The sequence below is a fragment of the Zonotrichia albicollis genome, chromosome 33 (assembly GCF_047830755.1).
Source record: "Zonotrichia albicollis isolate bZonAlb1 chromosome 33, bZonAlb1.hap1, whole genome shotgun sequence".
In the NCBI taxonomy this organism is placed as follows: Eukaryota; Metazoa; Chordata; class Aves; order Passeriformes; family Passerellidae; genus Zonotrichia; species Zonotrichia albicollis.
This window is the reverse complement of record NC_133851.1, coordinates 997069-1015802: the sequence shown is the minus strand read 5'-3', so window position 1 is coordinate 1015802 and position 18734 is coordinate 997069. Positions and strand designations below refer to the sequence as shown.

At 48.6% G+C, this 18734-nt stretch overlaps 2 protein-coding genes across 5 annotated transcripts; one reads left to right on the top strand and one right to left on the bottom strand.

Annotated features, from left to right (window-relative positions):
- The first annotated feature begins 38 nt into the window (after positions 1-38).
- CERS5 (ceramide synthase 5) lies at positions 39-16754 on the top strand. Of its 3 annotated transcripts, none has more exons than XR_271703.2 (11): positions 39-240; positions 4873-4978; positions 6834-6964; positions 7781-7838; positions 8360-8410; positions 8679-8771; positions 9990-10118; positions 10698-10804; positions 12925-13081; positions 13999-14096; positions 15546-15665. XR_271703.2 is itself a non-coding variant. In XM_005496249.2 (11 exons), the coding sequence occupies exons 1-11, from the start codon at positions 41-43 to the stop codon at positions 15696-15698; spliced, it is 1215 nt and encodes a 404-aa protein (XP_005496306.2). In that variant the 5' UTR covers positions 39-40; the 3' UTR covers positions 15699-16754. The 3 variants fall into 3 exon arrangements, 2 of the variants coding, with proteins under 2 accessions (XP_005496306.2, XP_005496307.2); XM_005496249.2 differs by having other exon boundaries at positions 14067-14096; positions 15546-16754; XM_005496250.2 differs by lacking the exon at positions 13999-14096 and having other exon boundaries at positions 15546-16754.
- Positions 16755-16932: 178 nt separating this feature from the next.
- COX14 (cytochrome c oxidase assembly factor COX14) lies at positions 16933-18654 on the bottom strand. Of its 2 annotated transcripts, XM_074530789.1 has the most exons (3): positions 18323-18654; positions 17166-17328; positions 16933-17107 (listed from the first exon to the last, which is right to left on the bottom strand). In XM_074530789.1, the coding sequence occupies exons 2-3, from the start codon at positions 17318-17320 to the stop codon at positions 17104-17106; spliced, it is 159 nt and encodes a 52-aa protein (XP_074386890.1). In that variant the 5' UTR covers positions 17321-17328; positions 18323-18654; the 3' UTR covers positions 16933-17103. The 2 variants fall into 2 exon arrangements, with proteins under 2 accessions (XP_074386890.1, XP_074386888.1); XM_074530787.1 differs by having other exon boundaries at positions 16933-17328; positions 18323-18631.
- Positions 18655-18734: the final 80 nt, after the last annotated feature.

The following is an 18734-nucleotide window of genomic DNA, read 5'->3' as shown; positions in this document are numbered from 1 at the left end:
TCTGTGGCGGCCGCCCGAGCGCGGCGGCGGCAGGCGGAAGATGGCGGCGGCCGCGGCGGCGGCGCTGCGGGCCTGGTTCTGGAACGAGCGGTTCTGGCTCCCGCACAACGTGACGTGGGCGGACCTGGCCGGCGAGCCGGGTCCGCCGGGCAGCGGGCTGCAGTACCCGCGGGCCGCTCACGTCCTCTCCGCCTTCCCGCTGGCGCTCGGCATCTTCGCCGTGCGGCTGCTCTTCGAGAGGTGAGCGCGGGGCCGCCTCCGGGGCGGCGGGGCCGGGACGCGCCGGGGTCTGTGAGCACCGGGCCGGCCCGGGGGGCGGCTCGGCGGGGGCTCCCCCACAGCCTGCGGGGCCTCGCGAGGCCCTTCGTGCGTGGAAAGGGGACATTGTGTAATCCCGGGAGTCTGTCGCGGGAGTCGTGTCTGTCGCGACATGCATGAGCCCGTGGGGCTCTACTACCCTGGATCTGGGTAACGAGAGGCCCCTTCAGTCCGACGGTGCTGAGGTAGTGCCAAGAAAAATCCCATGTTTTATACAGGAATTCACTTTTCCTCCTGCTCCTGCCCGGGAGAAGCTCGCAGGGTGACGGACGGAGCTGGCGGCTGCGGCTGCTGCTCCGCACTTGGCTTCCGTGTGTGCTTTATTGTACTTTCCCTGAGTTCCTGGATGAGGAAATAGGGCTCGTTCTCATGGCCTGATGCATTATTAAATACTCGGTGGCTCTCCCTCGTCTCAGGCACGATGGGTGTGAGTGCGGATCTTCATCTCTGCCCATCAACAGGTGTAAAACGGGATTCCTCATTTACCCGGGCATCCATAAACATGTGAGCTCAGCCGCGGGGCACAGGTAGATCCTGTGTGTGTGATGTGGATCTGCCACAGCCACGCAGTGTGTGGGTGGCAGAGATATTAATTAGTAAAGCGGCTTACTTAGGAAACCCTTAGGTGAAACGGACCAAGACACCCTCTATTGCTGTGCACGTAGTTCATTAAACATTGATTTAATCTTAAATTTCTGCCTTGAAAGGGCAGAAGTTTGCCAGGTTGGATGGACTTGGAGCAACTTGGATTAGTGGAAGTGTCTCAGCCCATGGCAGGGGGTGGGGCTGGGTGAGCTTTAAGGTCCTTTCCAACCCAAACCATTCCATGATTCCATAGGTGTTTTCTAAGCATGAAAAAGGCTGCAGAACTAAAGTGAGTGGGAATTGAGTTGGGTTTTTTTTTTTTCTGTGGGTTTTCTTTAAGAAGTGTGAATTTTCCTGAGCTTTCAGAAATTAAGAGGTGGTTGGGATGAAGTAAAAAGTTGGCAAATATAGGAGGAAAATGAAGCAGGTCAGCAGAGAGGTGAGGAATTGAGAGGCTCTGTTTTCTCTGTGTTGTCTTTCTGCCCTTAGGAAAAGGCTTCAGAGAACCCAGGAACACACGTGGCACTGCCAAAATCCCATCTCAGCTTGGTGTGTGCTGGTCCTGGTCAAACCTTGGTACTTGCCAGGACATAAGGAAAGGAGGTTGTGGGAACACAATAAAAACTATATTGTGGGGAGGTTCCTAATCCAGGGGTCAGTCTGGGGATGAGGTGCAGAATATTCTCTTTTCCTGGAGTTGTTGGGGAAGATGCACTACACCTGATGGCACACTGCTCCAGGCAGCATTTCCTTTGTCCTGATAATGTCTCCCTGGTTTATGAAATTTCTTTTGTGATGTTAATTTAGGGTGGAGTGAAATGATGATTTAACTCCTGAGGCTGCAGAGCAAAGCTCAGAGGCCGAGGTCTGGTTCCTGAGGGGGTTGTTCCTGATCTCAGCTGTGTCTCAGTGGTGTCCCAAAGTGAAAGCAGATTGTCACAGCCCATCTCAGGCAGTCTCTAGTGTGTTTATTTTAAAAGTACATATCTTTGAATAAACTCCTTTCTGTTTCTTCCAGCCACTTTGAACATGTCATAAAAGTTCAGCTTTGTCTCAATAAACTCCTGTGGTGCATTTATCCCAATTCAGGCTTTGATTGTGTCAAATGTCTCTCTTGACACACATTTCACAGTTGGACTTGGTGACTCAGAATGTGAATTACAGACTCGTGCAGCTCTTTTGGTTGAGCTGCTTCTTTTCTCTCTCCTTTTGCAGCTCCTCACTGGGAGGAAGTGCTTTGTGCTACAACACTGACACGTCTCTGTTAGTTAGAATTCCACTGAAAACTACCTTTTACATCATGGCATGGACAAAATAATAATTCATTTGTCTGTCTGTGGAAAGTTTATGACTAGGGGTGAGGCAGGACTCATAGAGGAAGATAAAGACAGTGGAAAGTGAGAGGGTGAAGATTGGTTAAATCTTAACACAGCGAAATTGAGAGATTATGGAAATACAAACTCAAAAAGTGCATATTGAATACATCTCACTTTGGAGATTGTTCTTCCTTTAAGAGCTGTAATAAACCAAACTGGAATGTTCATAAGGAAACGTTTTTGTGAAGCATAACATCCCTGAGAACTATTTGTTCTAACACATGAGTCTGTGGACTTGAAAATTGGTTTTAAAATCAGTGTGTGTTAACAACTGGTGTGAAAGGGTAGGCTGGGGTGTGAGCTGAGCCCTGCTGATAAAGATTTAATAGAAGTATTTATGTGATGAGAGTTTCTTGCTGGAAGGTGTGGCAGTAAGTTGACCTTGGGTACAGTTTGTTGCCGTTGGGATTTCTATAGAATCATAAAATCATTTAGATTAAAAGGGACCTTTCAAGGCCACCTCACCCAATCCTCTCCTCAAAGCAAGGCCAGTGTTCAGGCAGCTCAGTTCACTTGTGGTCTTCTGCTGTTCAGTTTGAATATCCCTGAGAATGGAAATTGTGTCTGGGCAGCATTTTGTCTATTTTGGGGGTTGTGCAGAACTTTGTCACTGTGGGATTCAGTGCAAAACACATCTGAAAACCTGCTCTGGGACCAGAAATGTAAAGTGTGAGTTCACCTTGCTGAGTTTGCCTCAATACAGGTCAGCTTGGGGTTTTCCTGTCTGAGCAGGGCATTCACCACTCACTTCATATTCTACCTGCAAGTTCCCGTGTGAACTTCTGTGCTGTGCTTGTGGCATATCCTGCAGGAAAGCAGAGTAGAAAGACATTAAATACTTGATATTTTTTACATTTTTTGTGGGGGTCTTGCCAAATGTTTCATAACATCAGGACAGGATTTCTGGCTGGTGGTCTGGATTATGGCGGAAGCCGTGAGCCTTTGGAGCCAAGCTCAAAGGAAATCACTCCTTCCTTTTTTATTTTTTAATTATTTTTTTTTTTTTAAGCTGTGGGCGTCGAAATGTAGTTTAGCATGTCCAGAGACAGGAGCAGAGCTGGGAAGGGTCTGGAGCATGAGGAGAGGTTGAGGGAACTGAGAAAGGAGATTCAGGGGGGACCTTGTGGCTCTGCACAACTCCTGACAGGAGGGTCAGGTTGGGCACCAGGAGGGATTTCTTCATGGAAAAGGTGGTCAGGCCTTGGAGGGGGCTGCCCAGGGAGGTTTGGAGTCCCCATCCCTGGAGATGTCCAAGGATGTGGTGCTCAGTGCTCCGGGCTGGGGACAAGGAGGGGACCAGGCACAGCTTGGGCTCGATGATCCTGGAGGGATTTTAACCCTCACAGATCCTGGATGGAGACACAGGAAGAGCTGGGGCAGCCAGGGAAGCCTGGGCCCACAGGGACCATCGTTTGTTTAGTGTTTTCTGAGAGCTGGGTGTTCCTTTGGGATCAGTCACAAGCTGATCTGTAATTCCTCAAGGGAAAACTCCACGACCTGGGACTGTTCTTAAAAACAGCCACAGATATCTGTTCCTGAAGCACTAAGTGAGTATTCCTGAGAATAGTTACAGTTGGAGCACTTAGAGCCATGAGTCTCCTGAATTTTAATCTTTCCTTTTAAACACAAGGAGAAATTGTTACAATTGTGGTCGGAAAAAGCAGCATTTTCTGCTTGGTGGCACTGGGAGGCTCCTAAATATGTGTAATTTCAGTTTAGCTCTCTCTGTGAAAGCAAAATGGTTTTAATGATTCAAATGTTGTGTCCTTTTCAAAATCAGTTTGAGAAACAGATTCTTCCTCAAAATAACTGATTAAAAGATACTGAATTTTGCTCTTTTTGCCCACCAACAGGAGAGGAACAATTCATGTGTCAGGTAATGCAGACATTTCCCTTGGAACCTTGAGCCCATTCTGACACAAACCTGCTCATTTGGATCATGTTATATTTATTTTAGTTTATTATATTTGTTTTAGTTTCAAACCCAGGCTTGTTTCCAGAGTCTGTGCTGTAAAATCCAGGAAGAGTTAAATCAGTTTGGAATACACAGAGCACATGGGATGGATGAGCTCCCAAGCTCAGGGATCTTTCAGACTGGGGGACTTGCATCTTCCTGTCTGTCCTGAAGGAAAGCAGCCACTTTATTTTTCCCCTAAGAAAAAGTTACTTTTGGGAGCTTGTGTCACTTGAACTTCCCTTTTTTCTGAGCTGTGTGACACCAAGGCCTGTTTTGGAAACAAGATGCTTTGGTTTAGGCTTCATCTCCAGCATTTCTGTTCACAGCAGACTGCTATCAGTCCATTGTTTTATTGCTGAGGAATGAGAATCTCCCTGGGGAACACATTCAGATCCTTACAAGCCAAGGGCATTAAGATTTAATTTTTCATTCTGGCATGCACAGGATGTGGTGTCTGTAGTTACCATGTGGACTAATAAAAGAAATTTCTTCACCTGGGAAGCAATGGAATGGAGATTTCAAAAGCTTTTTCACCAGGTTTTGCAGGTGGTGACAAATCCAGGTCCTTGTGATTCGAGCAGAGGAAGGAAATAAATATCTTGTTTTAATCCAGCTCTTTCTGGGCAATTCTTGCAGGTTTATTGCCAAGCCATGTGCCATAAACCTTGGCATTCAGGACAGTGGACCTCACAGAGCCCAGCCCAATGCAATTTTAGAGAAAGTGTTTACATCCATCACGAAGGTGAGTCACACTTCAAATTCCTCCTCCATCCCAAAGGGGATGGGGGCCTGGAAGTGTCTCAGGGGGGGCTTTTGCTTCCACTTTTCTGGGTTGAGATGCACATTTCACACTCTGCTGCCACAAGTTCAGGTTTTACTTTGCCTCTGGCAGGTCCTTCTGGTAGCAAAGTAAATTCCCCGTGTGGCTGAGCCATGGTTTTGTGCACACAAGAATCTTCTTTGGGATACAAATGTTCCCCTGATGGACAGGCCTGAGCTGCTTCCTTCAGTTCCCTGCCTTTAATCCAAGAATCCAAGGGGGGAATCTTAGTTTAACAAGAGATTTCCCTGCATCTCCCACTTTTATTGGGAAAAGGTTCCTCTTTTTCTTGAGCTCCGTTCCTTTTCTGACTTTATTGGTTTTATTGTGAAAGTCTTCCTCTCATTTTTACCATTTACTGTAAACCTGGGCAGCAGCTGTCAGTGGAAGGGGATTATTCAGGGGGGTGTTGAGTCAGTGAAGGATGTCCTGATGAAGGGCAGGACATTCAGTGGTGGCTGCAGGTGTTTCTTTGGGTTCTTTCCTTCTTTCCCTTAAGCTCACAGGCCTACAGATTTACAGAATCCCACTGTACTTTATCCAGCATTGAATAAGTGCAATAGATTTTCATTAAAGATAACAAAATGGAAGGTTTTCTGTTGAGATTTGGTGATGCTGAGCCTCATCTATTGGAGCAGATAAAGGGAAAATCTATAAAAACTTCAAAAACTTGCCTTGTGGGAACATTAAAGTTTTGAGGCATTTGGAATGATGTGTGAACTGAAAAATCCCCAGAATCTGATGCCCTTTGCTGGGAGAACTTTAATGCAGGGGATGTCCTTGAAATTGATGTTTAGAAAACCCAGGAGGTCACAGGCTGTGCAGAATTTAGCTGATGGAACCTTTAACTGTGCCACTGTGCTGTGGGGTTGGGGGCTCAGGCTGGGGGTGCAGGGCAAGGATTTCCCTGCTGCTCTGAGCTGGGAGCTCTGGATTCCCTGATTCCCCTTGGAGGCAGGTGCTCTCCCCCCATTAAATCCCAGGAAAATGCTGAGGGATGTGTGATGGATTGACAGGACAGTCATGGTCTCAATGCTGAAAATCAGATTACTCTGATTTTGGTTTTCAGCTGATGGACTGATGATTCTTTATTAAATCAACATTCTGCATTTGTGGTTGGTATGTAACTCAAATAGTAAATGTGTTTATCATCTTTCAGCTCTGGCAGAGCTGGTCTGAATTATCTCACTCCTGGCCTGTTATAGAGGGAGCTACCAGGTTAGGTTCACTTTGATAAATCCATTTATGTTCATTAGAACAGGTAATGAACAGGGATATATAATATCTATATTTGTCATTGAAGTACTTCAGTCTTCCAATATATTTTCATTTATAAACTTTGATAATAGAAATAACACAATTTCTACAGTGCCTTTATGGAATATACAAATATCTACTGTGTTAAACCAACTCTAAAGTTTCCCTGTCCTTGCTGTGAGTAGCAAATTTTAAGCTTTGCTGCTGAGTTCTGGGCTGTTTGAAATGATGTGCAGCTTTAACAGGTAGGACAGAACAGTCACATCCTTTGTCTTAATGTGCTGTCAGCTGATGAAATAGGTGAGGAAATGCTCAACCAAAACCATTCTGAGTAATTAAGTAATTAGCGGCTTATGAAGGTTAAACCTGAACGACCGTTTGTGGCAATGGGTTCTTGCTTCCAGACTCTGTGGTCCCTTCCTGGTGTGGTTTTTGTTATCTGTGCATTATTCTGTCGTAGTGCAGGACTGAAAGCAGCTTGAGGAGTGGGAGAAATGACATTTGTTTCATTTTCCTTCAGTCTCCAGATGACAAAAGGTTGGAAGGCTTGTCCAAGCAGCTGGACTGGGACGTCCGAAAGATCCAGCGCTGGTTTCGGCACCGGAGGAACCAGGACAAACCCACCACCCTCACGAAATTTTGTGAGAGCATGTATGTTTGTGCACAGGGGCTTCATCTTAGAGCTCTGCCAGACCAGGGCCAGAATTCCTGTACAAGCAAACAGGGCACTTAAAGGAGGTTTTGAAATTCTCAAATATTTTGTGGGCATGCCTGAGAGACCAGAACGGGGTACAGGGGTCAGTGCTGGGTGGCTTTAGACCCTGGGCCAGGTCCTTTGTGGCACTTGAGAGTGTCTGTGTGTCTCTGTGTCTGTCTGTCCCTGTCCGTGTGTCCCCATGCCCACACTGGCTGTGAATCCCCTGGGACACTCCTGCAGGCCCCATTCCCACCCAGAGCTCGTTCCCATTCCCACTTTCTGGCTTTCCCAGTCCCAGACACTCCTTGGCTTCCTTTTCTTCTCTTTTCAGCCCATTCTTTGTTCCCCATTCCCTCCGAGCTCCTGCAGTTTTCTCTGTAGTGCAATAGAACCTCAGCATTTTTCCTGACTTGTTTCTCCTCTGCTGGTTTCTTTCCTTTCCAGTAACTTTCAATTCCTCCCCCAGTATGGTTTTGTCTACCTAAAGCCACAAGGTAAGAGGGAAAAATCCATACATCTGGGTGACAACAGCTTTGCTTGTTATCTCTTAAATATGGAATGATGCATGTTCACCATGAGTTTCAAACCTGGTTGTTGATGCAAGCCCAAGTGTGGTGTGAAAACTCTTCAGTAGGTTTATGTTACCTGAAATGTTTAGAAATGAAGGCTTTTCAGGTGTCAGATTTTTCCCAATTATTTAAATTAATTTCACAAATGCTAATCAAAATCTGATTCTGTGTCCTAAGTTTATTTTTTACTTCTTTTTCCAGGTGGAGATTTACGTTTTATTTCAGTATATTTTTTTATGGAATCAGGTTTCTCTGGACGGTGAGTTGCTCTGTCCCCCATGCTGTTGTTCTGTGTGGCTGCAGTTGAATGATCCCTGATTTGGGCTCCTGGGGGTTCTGTTCAAGACCTTCTTTACACTGTAGGGAAGCTTCTGTACAGATCTGTCATTTTGGAAATAATAGAAAATTATTTTCTATGTTACCCCAGAATACTGGAAAAAAACAAGATGGATTTTGGGTTTTCTTTGCTATGGAAAGCTCCTCCTTTTTATTTCTTTCCCTCTTGAAGGGATACAGGTTCATCTCCTTGGCTCTAATAATCACTGTGTGATTATTCTAGAAATTTCCATTGCAGCAGACCTCACATTGACAGCACAAATTAGACTTTAAATCACTAGGGTGTTTTACAGTAAATGTAGTTTAAATGGCAGAATAAAGGTGAAATTTCAGTGAGGCAGTGCCAGGTGACTTTAGATGCTGGGGAGGAAAACACCCAGTACAAACTGGGGCTTTATATAACTTTTTATTTATATATAATAAAAACCTACCTTTTCCCTTTAGGCACCCTGGTTTTGGGACACACGACAGTGCTGGTACAACTACCCTTTCCAGGTATGAGAGAAACACCTCCTAAATTCCAACTTTTTGGACAATGTCAGTTTTTATTTTTGTTATTGATACTGGATTAAAGCTCTGCCATTTACTTTTTGTGCCTTTACATCCTGGTTAGGTTTGGCAGCAGCAGGGTTTCCTCAGATACATCTGACTCAGTTAATTTATGGTTTATTAAAGTGGGATGGAAAATAAGGAAGGAAAAAGTGATTTAATGTAAATTTTGAATTATTTTGTCTTGTAACTGTGCTTTCTCTGTGTTTTCCAGCCTCTAACATCCAGGCTTTATTATTACTATATCTTGGAGCTGGCCTTCTACTGGTCCCTCATGTTTTCTCAGTTTACAGACATTAAAAGGAAGGTGAGATGACCCAGAATTTCATTAGCTATAATGAAAACAATAATAATAGGTAGGACTAACAAAAAATGGGAGTGTGCCTGGCCAGGAAAGCTAAAATGTAGTGATAATTGTGTTTTCTTCCTCATTTACCTTTGTGAGCCCTGAGAAAAAGGGAGCAGCAAGGCTGACCTGGTGTATCCTTGAGTTCCTTTCACCTTCCAGAGGACAGAGCAGCTTCACTCAATGCCTCCCAATCAGAAGTTAACAAATCATTGCCTAAAAATAGATTCAACTGAAAGGCTTGCAAGAAAATGAGCTGCTCAAAGCAGTACCTTGCTGAAGCTGCTGAGGAAATGGCAAACACTAAGGAAATAATAACTGGGGTTTTGAAAGGAGTTTCTCCTCTGTGTGAGGAGCAGATGATGAGTGGTTGCAGTTGCTCAGATCTAATTCTGTCGTGCTGTGTTCCAGGATTTGGTTATTGTTGCTGTTGGAGAACAGTCCCCAGTAAATCCTGGCTTATTGCTTCCTTTACATGAGCTGCAAAGCAGCAAATTATCCCAATTTTAACATTGGCTGTTAAAAAACAAGTTTACCCAGGCTTTTTGTGCTGAAATATGAGCAGGTGGTGCACTGTGGAATACAGTGGAGCTGCAGACAGGGAGTGATGAACAACTCTGGGGCTGTGTTTGTAATATTTCATTTTGACTTTAACAAGTGGATGACATTCCCCACAGCAGCAGGGTGAGGTACAGGGAGCCAGGGGCTGAAGTGCAAGCCAGCCCTGAATATTGTGCATTGTAAACATTTTTTGTTCTTCCTGCTGAGTTTACCTGTGCCTGCTCTGCCCTGGCAGGGTTTGCCAGCAGCAGCAGCAGCATTTAAATGTGTCCCAGGAGCTGAGGGGACTTCAGTGTGTCTGAAAAACAGGAGGAGGTAAAAATAAGGGTCACCTTGTCCTCTGAACCTCATCTGTGGGGTCTGCAGGTACAGCTGTGTGTGTGCCAGTGATCCCTGAGCAGGCAGAGCTCTGACTTGAGCAGCACCAAAGCTGAGAGATCTTTCTGGAAGCTTTTGTGGAGATGGTGGGAGTGTGATGAGCTGTGACTGCTGTGGAGTCACAGCCTGAACCCAAGGAATCCTGGGACCCCAGTGACTCAGTTGGGTGGCTCTGTTCCAAACTTTTGCATTTGTGTGACAATCAAAGAATCTTCATTCCTGTTTTTTTCTTGTTTCCAGGACTTCCTGATCATGTTTGTCCATCACCTGGCCACGATTGGACTGATCACGTTCTCGTACATGAACAACATGGTGCGGGTTGGAACTCTGGTGCTGTGCCTCCATGATGCTTCAGATTTCCTCTTGGAGGTGAATTTCCTTTCAATCTTTACATCCCTAATGCTGGTGTGATCTCAGGGGAGCAAGCTGACATTCTTTGTTCTTGATAAACTGCTTTAAATGTGCCATGAAATTCGTGCTGCTGATCCTGCCTTGTCAGCTTTTCCTCCAAGCTGTGTGGGTGCTGAGAGTCACAAAACCATGGAATGGTTTGGGTTGGAAGGAACCTTAAGGATCATCCAGTTCCACTATCCCAGGTTGCTCCAAGTCCCATCCAGCCTGGCTTTGGAGACTTCCAGGGATGGAGCAGCCCCAGCTTCTCTGGGTAACCTGTGCCAGGGCCTCCCCACCCTCTCTGACAGGGTGATTGTATATTCTGGCAGTTTGCAGCCATTCCCCCTTGTCCTGTCACTCCAGCCCTTGTAAATATTCCCTCCCACTATTCTCGTAGGACCACATAAATAACAGTATAAAAAAATTAATACAATGTAATAATCCCTCTGTTCCAAACTGTACAAATGTGATTGAGAATTTTTTGCCTCTCTCCAGCCTGGTAATGACAAGAGTGCACAAAGGGAGTAATATTTGCATGTTTATTGTCTCTTGTAGGCTGCAAAACTGGCCAATTATGCCAAGTACCAGCGTCTGTGTGATGCTTTCTTCATGCTCTTTGGGGTCGTGTTCATCGTGACCCGCCTGGGCATTTACCCTTTCTGGTAAGCACCTGGAGCTGGGAGCTGCTGCTTGTTCTCCCACTCCTTTCAGCAGAGCCTTTGTTTTAGGCTTTTCCCAAGCATCCCAGCTGTCCCTGGAGGCAGCCTGGAGCAGCACATGGCCCAGGTGCTCTTTGGGACAGGAGGTTTGAGCAGGCACAAGAAGAAATCTCAGATGCCAGAGTCCCATCACAGCTGCAGTGATGGCAGAGTCAGCCAGAATTGAAGGATTCTCTGCTTCTCTGAAGAAGTTCTAGAAATAATTACAAGTGATGCACAGTCTCTTGAGGTCATTTTTGTTTGTGTTTGGCTTAGTCATCACTGCAGTTTCTGATTCTTATGACATTTCTGTCCTGTCCTTGTGTCGTGACTATTCAGAGCCTGAAATAGGTCTGAGGTTTCTTGGGAGGTAAAACCCTGGGTAAATGGCTTAGAGAGAATCATCCCATAATGAGATTCCCTCTCACCTCAGCAGGTCAGAGCTGGAGCAGTGCTTTGGTTAATGAGCTGTTGTCATTTATTGTGTGTGGTGGCAATTTGGTTACACCATTTTACTGCCTGCATTTATTTCCTGGGCCATGGACACCTGGCATTCCCATTCTTTCTGGGTGCCTGCTAGGCAGCAACAATCCTTTCACTTTAGCTCAGGGTTGCAGTTAAAGCTCTTGCTTATTTTCCAGTAAATGCACCAAAGGACTCTGGATGAAGAAGAGCTTTAATTCCTATTTCTTCATAGGCTCCTTCCAGGGACAAAATAGAGATTTGTTTTAGCAGCTGCTGTCTGTCGTGAGGGGATGCTCTTACCTCACACCAGTGCTCAGCATCCTGTAAATCTTTAATGTGTTTTCCACAGGCTGTAATGTCACTCCTCAGCTTTGTAGAGCAATCTGGCAAGCTGCAGCAGCACTGCACACCCTGCACGTGCATTCCCTCCCCTAATTAGTAAATAAAACATCAGCAGATCTCTGGAATTGCGTTTAATTCTTTCATAAACCTGCTAGGAGTTAAATACTTCTGGAGCTGCCTTTTGGGGGATTTTGCTTCTTGTTGGAAAGGCTTGTTTTGTTTTTCTTGTGTTAAAAGCTGTGTGAAATTAATGTGGTTGTTAAAGATCTCTCCATACCTCTCTGCATCATAAAATCTAAAGTGTTTATTAAATTGCTGGAGGACTGGCAATAACTCCCAGCAACAAGAACAGCAAAACAGTAATGAAAGAAACACAAAGCTTGGGCCATAAAGCAATTTTGAGTTTTCCAGCCTGGCTGGAGAAATCTATAAAACTGTGAGAGAAGAGAAGAGCACCCAGGGAGGGAGGGAGGCCTTCAGGGGACAAAATTCCGTCCTGATCCCAGAATCCTTGAGGTTGGAAAAGCCCTCCAAGAGCACTGAGTGCAGCTGTGACCGATCCCCACCAGAGCAGTGAGTGCCACATCCAGCTGTTCCTTGGGCACCTCCAGAGATGGAGACTCCAAACCTCCCTGGGCAGCCCCTTCTGTGCCACCCTTTCCATGAAGAAATTCCTGCTGATCTCCAGCTGAACCTTCCCTGGCACATCCTTGTCCTGTTGTTACTGGGAGCAGAGGCTGACACCCCCCAGGTGTCCCCTCCTGTCAGGGAGTTGTGCAGAGCCAGAAGGGCCCCCCTGAGCCCCCTTTTCCCCAGCTGTTCCCCAGCCCCTCAATATCTCCTTGTTGTGAGGGCCCAGAACTCACAGAGGGGCAATCCCTGCCCTGCTCCTGTGCCCACCCCATTTTTGATACGATTTTTGATCTTTAAATCTGGGTGAAAGCTGCCCAAGCAGGAAGGTGTTAACAGTTGTTTTGGTGACCAGAGCAGCCTGACATCACTTCCTGTGAGGTTGTTATAAATAAATGCTTGTGCTTTGGAGAAGAAAATTGGCAGCAGATCCGTGTGTGTGTAACCAAATTGCAGCACATTCACATGTTGTGTTTTGTTGCTCAGTTCAAATGCTCCTAATGAGCTTTCCTCAGTCTCCTGACTCTGGCAGGAGCAGAGCAGCAGATGCTCAGTGAGACACAAACTGTTGTGCATCTGGCCTGGCACCTCCAGTCAGAGCCGAGCCCAGCTGATCTGAAATGTGTTTGTTTGTGGATCTCTTTCAGGATTTTGAACACAACCCTGTTTGAAAGCTGGGAGCTGATCGGTCCCTACCCCTCCTGGTGGCTGTTCAACGGGCTCCTGGTGACCCTGCAGGTCCTGCACGTCATCTGGTCCTACCTCATCATCCGCACGGCCTCCAAGGCCCTGGTGAGGGGCAAGGTAAGCCCAGGGAGGCTTCTGGCTCCTCCTTCCTACAAACCCCAGTAAGGAACTGTGAGAAATTGAGCTTTTCAATGAGGGCTGGTGTTGGTTCTGATGGGACTTGCATCAAGAGTTCACAAAAATGGTGGTTTTACATTGATTGCTCTGCACTTGTGAGTTCCCAGGTGTGTTCAAGGCAGGGAGTCTCTCCTGGGCATGCAGGGGAATAACTCCATTTTCCAGTACATTCAAATGTCCTAAAATGGCAATTTTATGACATTTTTGTTGTGCACTCTGGAGTTTAAGGTGGTAGCAGGCTCTCTTTTGGACAACAAGATGAACATACAGGATGTTTCCCTATGTCAGCCAATCCTTGGGGTGTGTTGGGGATTGTGCTGCTTCACTGGCATCTGTCTGCCAGTGCAGGCACTGAGCTGAGAGCAAAGGTTCCCAGGGATTCAGTGGCTGTCAAAAATCACAGAATGGCCTGGGTTGGATGGGACCTTAAAGATCATCCAGGCTGGACAGGGCTTGGAGCAGCCTGGGATAGTGGAAGGTGTCCCTGCCCATGGCAGGGGGTGGAACAAGGTGAGCTTTAAGGTCCTTCCAACCCAATGCCTTCCATGATTCTATGAAACCAGCAAAGAAGCTGATTTAGTAGCACAAATGCTTTTTCCTATCAGATATTGATATTCTGATCTGGGTTTCTCTGATGGCTCTGCATTATTTTGTGTTTAGCTGCCCCTACCCATGGAATGTGGCCTTGAAAAATAGAAATATTCTGATTGACTCTGGGGGCAAGCAGGTTTCAGGGTACGAGCTCTCCATCTGTTCCCCACAGCTGCTACTACAAATGCCTGATTTTCATTCTCTGCAGCTGTTTCTGTATCCTGAGTTCTACACCTTTTCCCTTTCCTTGGTTCTCTCCTGTCCAGGTGACCTAGCCAGAGAAAGGACTCTAAGCTCTGTCTTCTTCATTCTTTTCTCCTTTTCTCTGTGCCAGATTGGAGCTGGACAGTTTCACCCTGTGCATGTAAGTGTGACCTGTGTTTCTGTTTGTTCACTGAAACACGTCTGTGTCGAGGCCCCAAGACAAAAGCAGAGCCCTGGTGCCTTCTCCTTCTCTCCCTGGTCCTGACAGAGTGCTAAAATATTGTTTTTTCCAAAGGTCAGAGCAATGTCCTGGGGCCTGTTCTCACCTGCTGTCACCTGCCTGCACAACCTTCACTTTGTGCTTTTACACACCCACACACTCCAGTTTCTGTCTTTGCTCCCCATCAGCACCACACTGAGGGGGAGAGGGCAGGAGGAATTTACTCCTTTTTGTGAAAAGGAGTGAAGCAGTCACTTCTCCCCCAAGAACAGAAAAAATGTCAAGGGAGTTCTGCTTCCTTCCAGCGACCCTTTGAACTTCCAATATAGCAGGAAATTGGGGAAAGATAGCCAAAGTTCTGGCAACAGGCAGAAGCCAGGACATCCAGAAAGCTCCTGGAGATCATTAACTCCACCTGGCTTCCAGCCAGATCTTCCCTGGAGTTCAACCACTTCCTGCTGCTGCAGAGCCCTAACCCTGACTCCAGGAGAGCAGTGAAACCCTGGAAGCCTTGGGAAGCTGCAAGGCAGAGTGCTGGCACAGGGAGTTACTGAGGCTGCAGAGGGAGGGCAGTGAGGGGCTGCTCTCCATCCCAGCTCACACTGGGCAGGTTTTCCCTGGCACTGCCATCCCCTCAGGTGTGTGTTTGCAGCTGGGGCCGGGTTTATGGGCTCTTCCCCTCCCCTCCTGCTGGGAAGGTTCAAAATCCCACGTGCAAGTCAAACAGAGCTGGATTTGTAGTTTGAACTAAAGCAGGCTCTGTAAGGAGACCCTGGGCTGAGGCTGCTGCTGTTCTGAGCAGGTGTTTGCTGGATCAGACACTGCCTTTGTTCTCCATCCCTGCTCCTAAATGGGATCTCCCAGATGAAGCACAGGCTGTGGAAATGGAGGTGCTCTGTTGGAGCAGTGATGTGATAAATAAAGCTGCTTAATTTTTAAAATAGCAAAGCTGCTCCCTGTAGGACAAAATGTTCTCTCTCAAACTGACACATTCCTGGTTTTTGGTCGTTGGATCCACTTGTGATCGTGGCATGAGAAAATTTTGATTCAAAACGAATGGTTTAGAAAAATGGCCTTTAAATGATCTAGAGAGGAGCCCTTGGAGGACAAGAACAACACCAGATCTGTAAAATCATCATTCAGATTCACAGAATATTTGGGAAATGGAGCTCATCTTTCCAAATTGTCTTTTTCAGTGTCTGTGTCTTGCTCCTAATGTGATGACAGGCTCCTTCTTGGGAGCTTGAACTGAGCCAGGCTCAGATGTAGGAGGTAGATGTGAGTGCAGGTGGTTCATCACAGGGACACAACCCTTTAACTGCTGCTTTCTGCCAATTTTTCAACTCCCCTTCTCCTCTCCCACTCCCCAATTGCACTGGCAATGTTTAGGTGTCCAAGGATGACCGCAGTGACGTGGAGAGCAGCTCTGAGGAGGAGGATGTGACTTCCAACAGCACAAAAGGAATTTTCAGCACTTCCAGTAACGGTTCCAACCGCCTGAACGGCCACGTGGCCGGCGGCCAGTGGACAGGAGAGGAGTAAGGCCCTGGGCTGGCCCTGAGCAAACACGAACTTCTCTTTCAATATCTAGTTGTGTTGAGCTCCACATTCCCAAGTGATCTTTAATCAAAAACCCCTTCCCCAGAAACCTCCAGCAGACCCGAAACGGGCACAACCCGGACCAGTCAGAGGCTTTGCACGGCACAAGGGATGAAGCCAAGGAGCGGGGCAAAAACAAAGCTGCAGATTTCACTTGAAGCCATTTTGTACTTCAGAAGTACCAGGAAACACCCGAGTCCTGTTGATATTTGCAGAGGTGTCTTTGTTTGTGACAAACTGGCTTTTACTGGGATCAGCTCGAGGCAGAGCAGGTTTGGACCGCAGGGTTCGGTGCCACTCGGCGACGGTTCGCTCCCGGCAGCTGCAGCAGCTCTTGGTGCTCTCCAGAAGCCACTTCAGAGCACAGAGAAGGCAGGGTCCACGTCCCAGCTGCCCTGGGTGAGGCAGAGACTCTGCTCCCAGCTGAGCTTTGAACTGTGCTAGCCCAGAACCACTGCTCTGCCTCGCCCCAGGCCGCTGGGGAGGTCCCAGCTGCTCACCAGGGACCAGGCCAGCGTCTGCTGCCTCTTTTGGTGCTGCAAACCCCTCTGAAGTCTTGACCAAAGCCTTCTGCAAGGGGGTGGGGGGGTGGTTTATTGCCCCTGAGATAACCAGCATAATCCAGGCGTTTTAAATTGTTTCTTTCCTGTTGCAAATTGTGGGTTTGAAGACTTCTCTAGAGCTACTGGATTCAGTTGGCTAAGCTGGGATCAGAGGGAGGATCAGAACTGGTGGGCTGGGTTTAATTCTCCAAAAAATGATGTTTTGGTCCTGTACTCTGAGACAAGTGGTTGTACTCTGATGCTAGAGCTGTGGAGGAACCCAGGGCTGGAAGAGCAGCCACACCGTGGGCTTTGCTTCTCTTTTTTTACTCAATGGTACTTGGGGGCAATGGAACGGTCAATCAGGAGCAGAATTTTGGAAACTTCTCAAAGTTGTTACCATTTTGTACTGTTGTTTACTCTTATCTCCAATTAAAAGTTGCTTCAGAAAGCTGGGGTGATGTGTTTCAAATGGCTCCCTTGGCTGTGTCTGAGCACTTGTGCTGCTGCCAGGACAAGAGAAACAACTGTTTGGAAGAACAGAAGTGATGGACTCATGGAATGCATCCCTGCCCATGGAAGGGGGGTGGAACAGAGTGACCAATTTATGATTTGAGGGACACACATCACCACACTGACCACTTTGACATGGGTTTTATTGCACTCCATCTGCCTCCCCAGGCCGGGGGGCAGCGGGAAGGTGGGGCTGGGGGCTGCCAGGACAGGCTCAGCTCATGGGGCTGCTCCCAGCTGTCAGCCCCAGCCCCAGGACAGACTGAGCTCGGAGCCCCAGCCCCAGGACAGGCTCAGGCTCAGCCCCAGCCCCAGGACAGGCTCAGGCCCAGCCCCAGCCCCAGGACAGGCTCAGCTCTCAGGGCCAGGCGTGCTCTCCCGCTGGCGGCGCTGCTGCAGCATCCTCTGCACACGCACACTGCACAGGTAACCGGCGTACACCGTCAGCAGCATCATGGAGCCCGAGAAGGCCTTGTAGCCAAAGTCTGCCAGCTGCTTTCTGGACACCATGGCTGCACCTGAGAGAGACACACAATGCCAGGATGGTCAGCGTTGGAACGGACCTGGAGATCGTCCAGGCAGGGTCACCCAGAGCAGGTGACGCTGGAGAACGTCCAGGTGTCTCCAGAAAGGAAAACTCGCGTGACTCCATGGGGAACTGTTCCAGTGCTCTGCCCCCCTCCATGGAAAGTTCTCCCTCATGAGAGGGAAACATCTTGTGGTTTAGTTTATGACTTGCTCCTCATCCCGTTTCTGGGCACCATAAAAAAGAGTCTGCCATCATCCTCTGACCCCTTGGAGATATTTATATGTATTAATAAAATCCCATCTGAGTCTTCTCTCCAGAATAACCAGGCCCAGCTCCCAGTGTCCCCTCAGAGATGCTCCAGATCCCTCAACATCTTTGTGGCCTGCACTGGAGCATCCCAGCAGCTCCTTGTCAGTCCAGAGCCCAGCACTGGATGCTCACTCCGGCCAAGGGGCAGGATCCCCTCCCGGACCTGCTGGCCCCGTGCATTCCAGGATCCCACCGCTACTTGGGGCTATTCCTCCGCAGGTGCAGGATCCTGCACTTGCTCTTTTGACCTTCATGAGGTTATTCTAATAAATCATTACGTTTTTCTTTGCCCCAGCCGATGGAGGCCCTGCCGGACGGCAGCACAGCCTTCGGGTGGATCAGCCACGGTTTGTACCATCCCCAGACCCGCTCAGGGTCCTTCCATCCTTTCACCCAGGTCGGTCACGGACACGGTCGGTCCCTGGCGAGCTCAATGACTACCGGCCCGCAGGAAGGCGGCGGGGAGCGCGGATTCGCGGGTCCCGTCCATCATCCTATCCCATCCCATTCCGTCCCGTCCGGGGCGGTCCGGCCCGATCCCCCCCGGACTCCCCGCTCCCGTCGCATCCCTTTTGGCCCGGCCCGGTCTCTCCGGACTCCCCACTCCCGTCTCATCCCGGTCCGTCCCGGTCTCTCCGGACTCCCCGTTCCCATCCCGTCCGTTCCGGCCTCACCGCTCCGCTCCCGCTCCGCCGCTCTCCCGGCCTGCGTCACGTGGCTCAGGGCAGTCACGTGGCCTGTGTTGTCACGTGTGCCGCGGTGTCACGTGTGTCCCCCGCGAGCGCGGGAAGCGCGCGGTGCCCGCAGCGCCCCCTGGCGGCCCCGCCGCGATCTCCCCTCAGGGGCCGCTCCCGCCGCCATCGCCGCCACCTCGGGTCCCCCGGCGAAGCCCACACGGGCCTCCCTGCACGACGGGACCCGCGGGCCGAGGGCCCTCAAGGGACAGTCCTTGGCCACGCGTGCATGGGGCCGAGGCTCTCTGGGCCGTGCTGCAGCACTGAGGCTCGGCGGCGCGGTGCCATCCCGATGGTTATGGTGGCTTCACAACGGTTCTAGTGAGGGTCCCAGTGCCATTCCAAGGGTCCC

Coding starts and splice junctions, on each gene's coding strand:
- COX14 (XM_074530789.1), bottom strand. CDS start 17,320: ATGGTGTCCAGAAAGCAGCTGGCAGACTTTGGCTACAAGGCCTTCTCG.
- CERS5 (XM_005496249.2), top strand. CDS start 41: ATGGCGGCGGCCGCGGCGGCGGCGCTGCGGGCCTGGTTCTGGAACGAG. Junction 241..4,872: donor GTGCGGCTGCTCTTCGAGAG/GTGAGCGCGGGG, acceptor CAATTCTTGCAG/GTTTATTGCCAAGCCATGTG. Junction 10,119..10,697: donor CTTCAGATTTCCTCTTGGAG/GTGAATTTCCTT, acceptor TGTCTCTTGTAG/GCTGCAAAACTGGCCAATTA.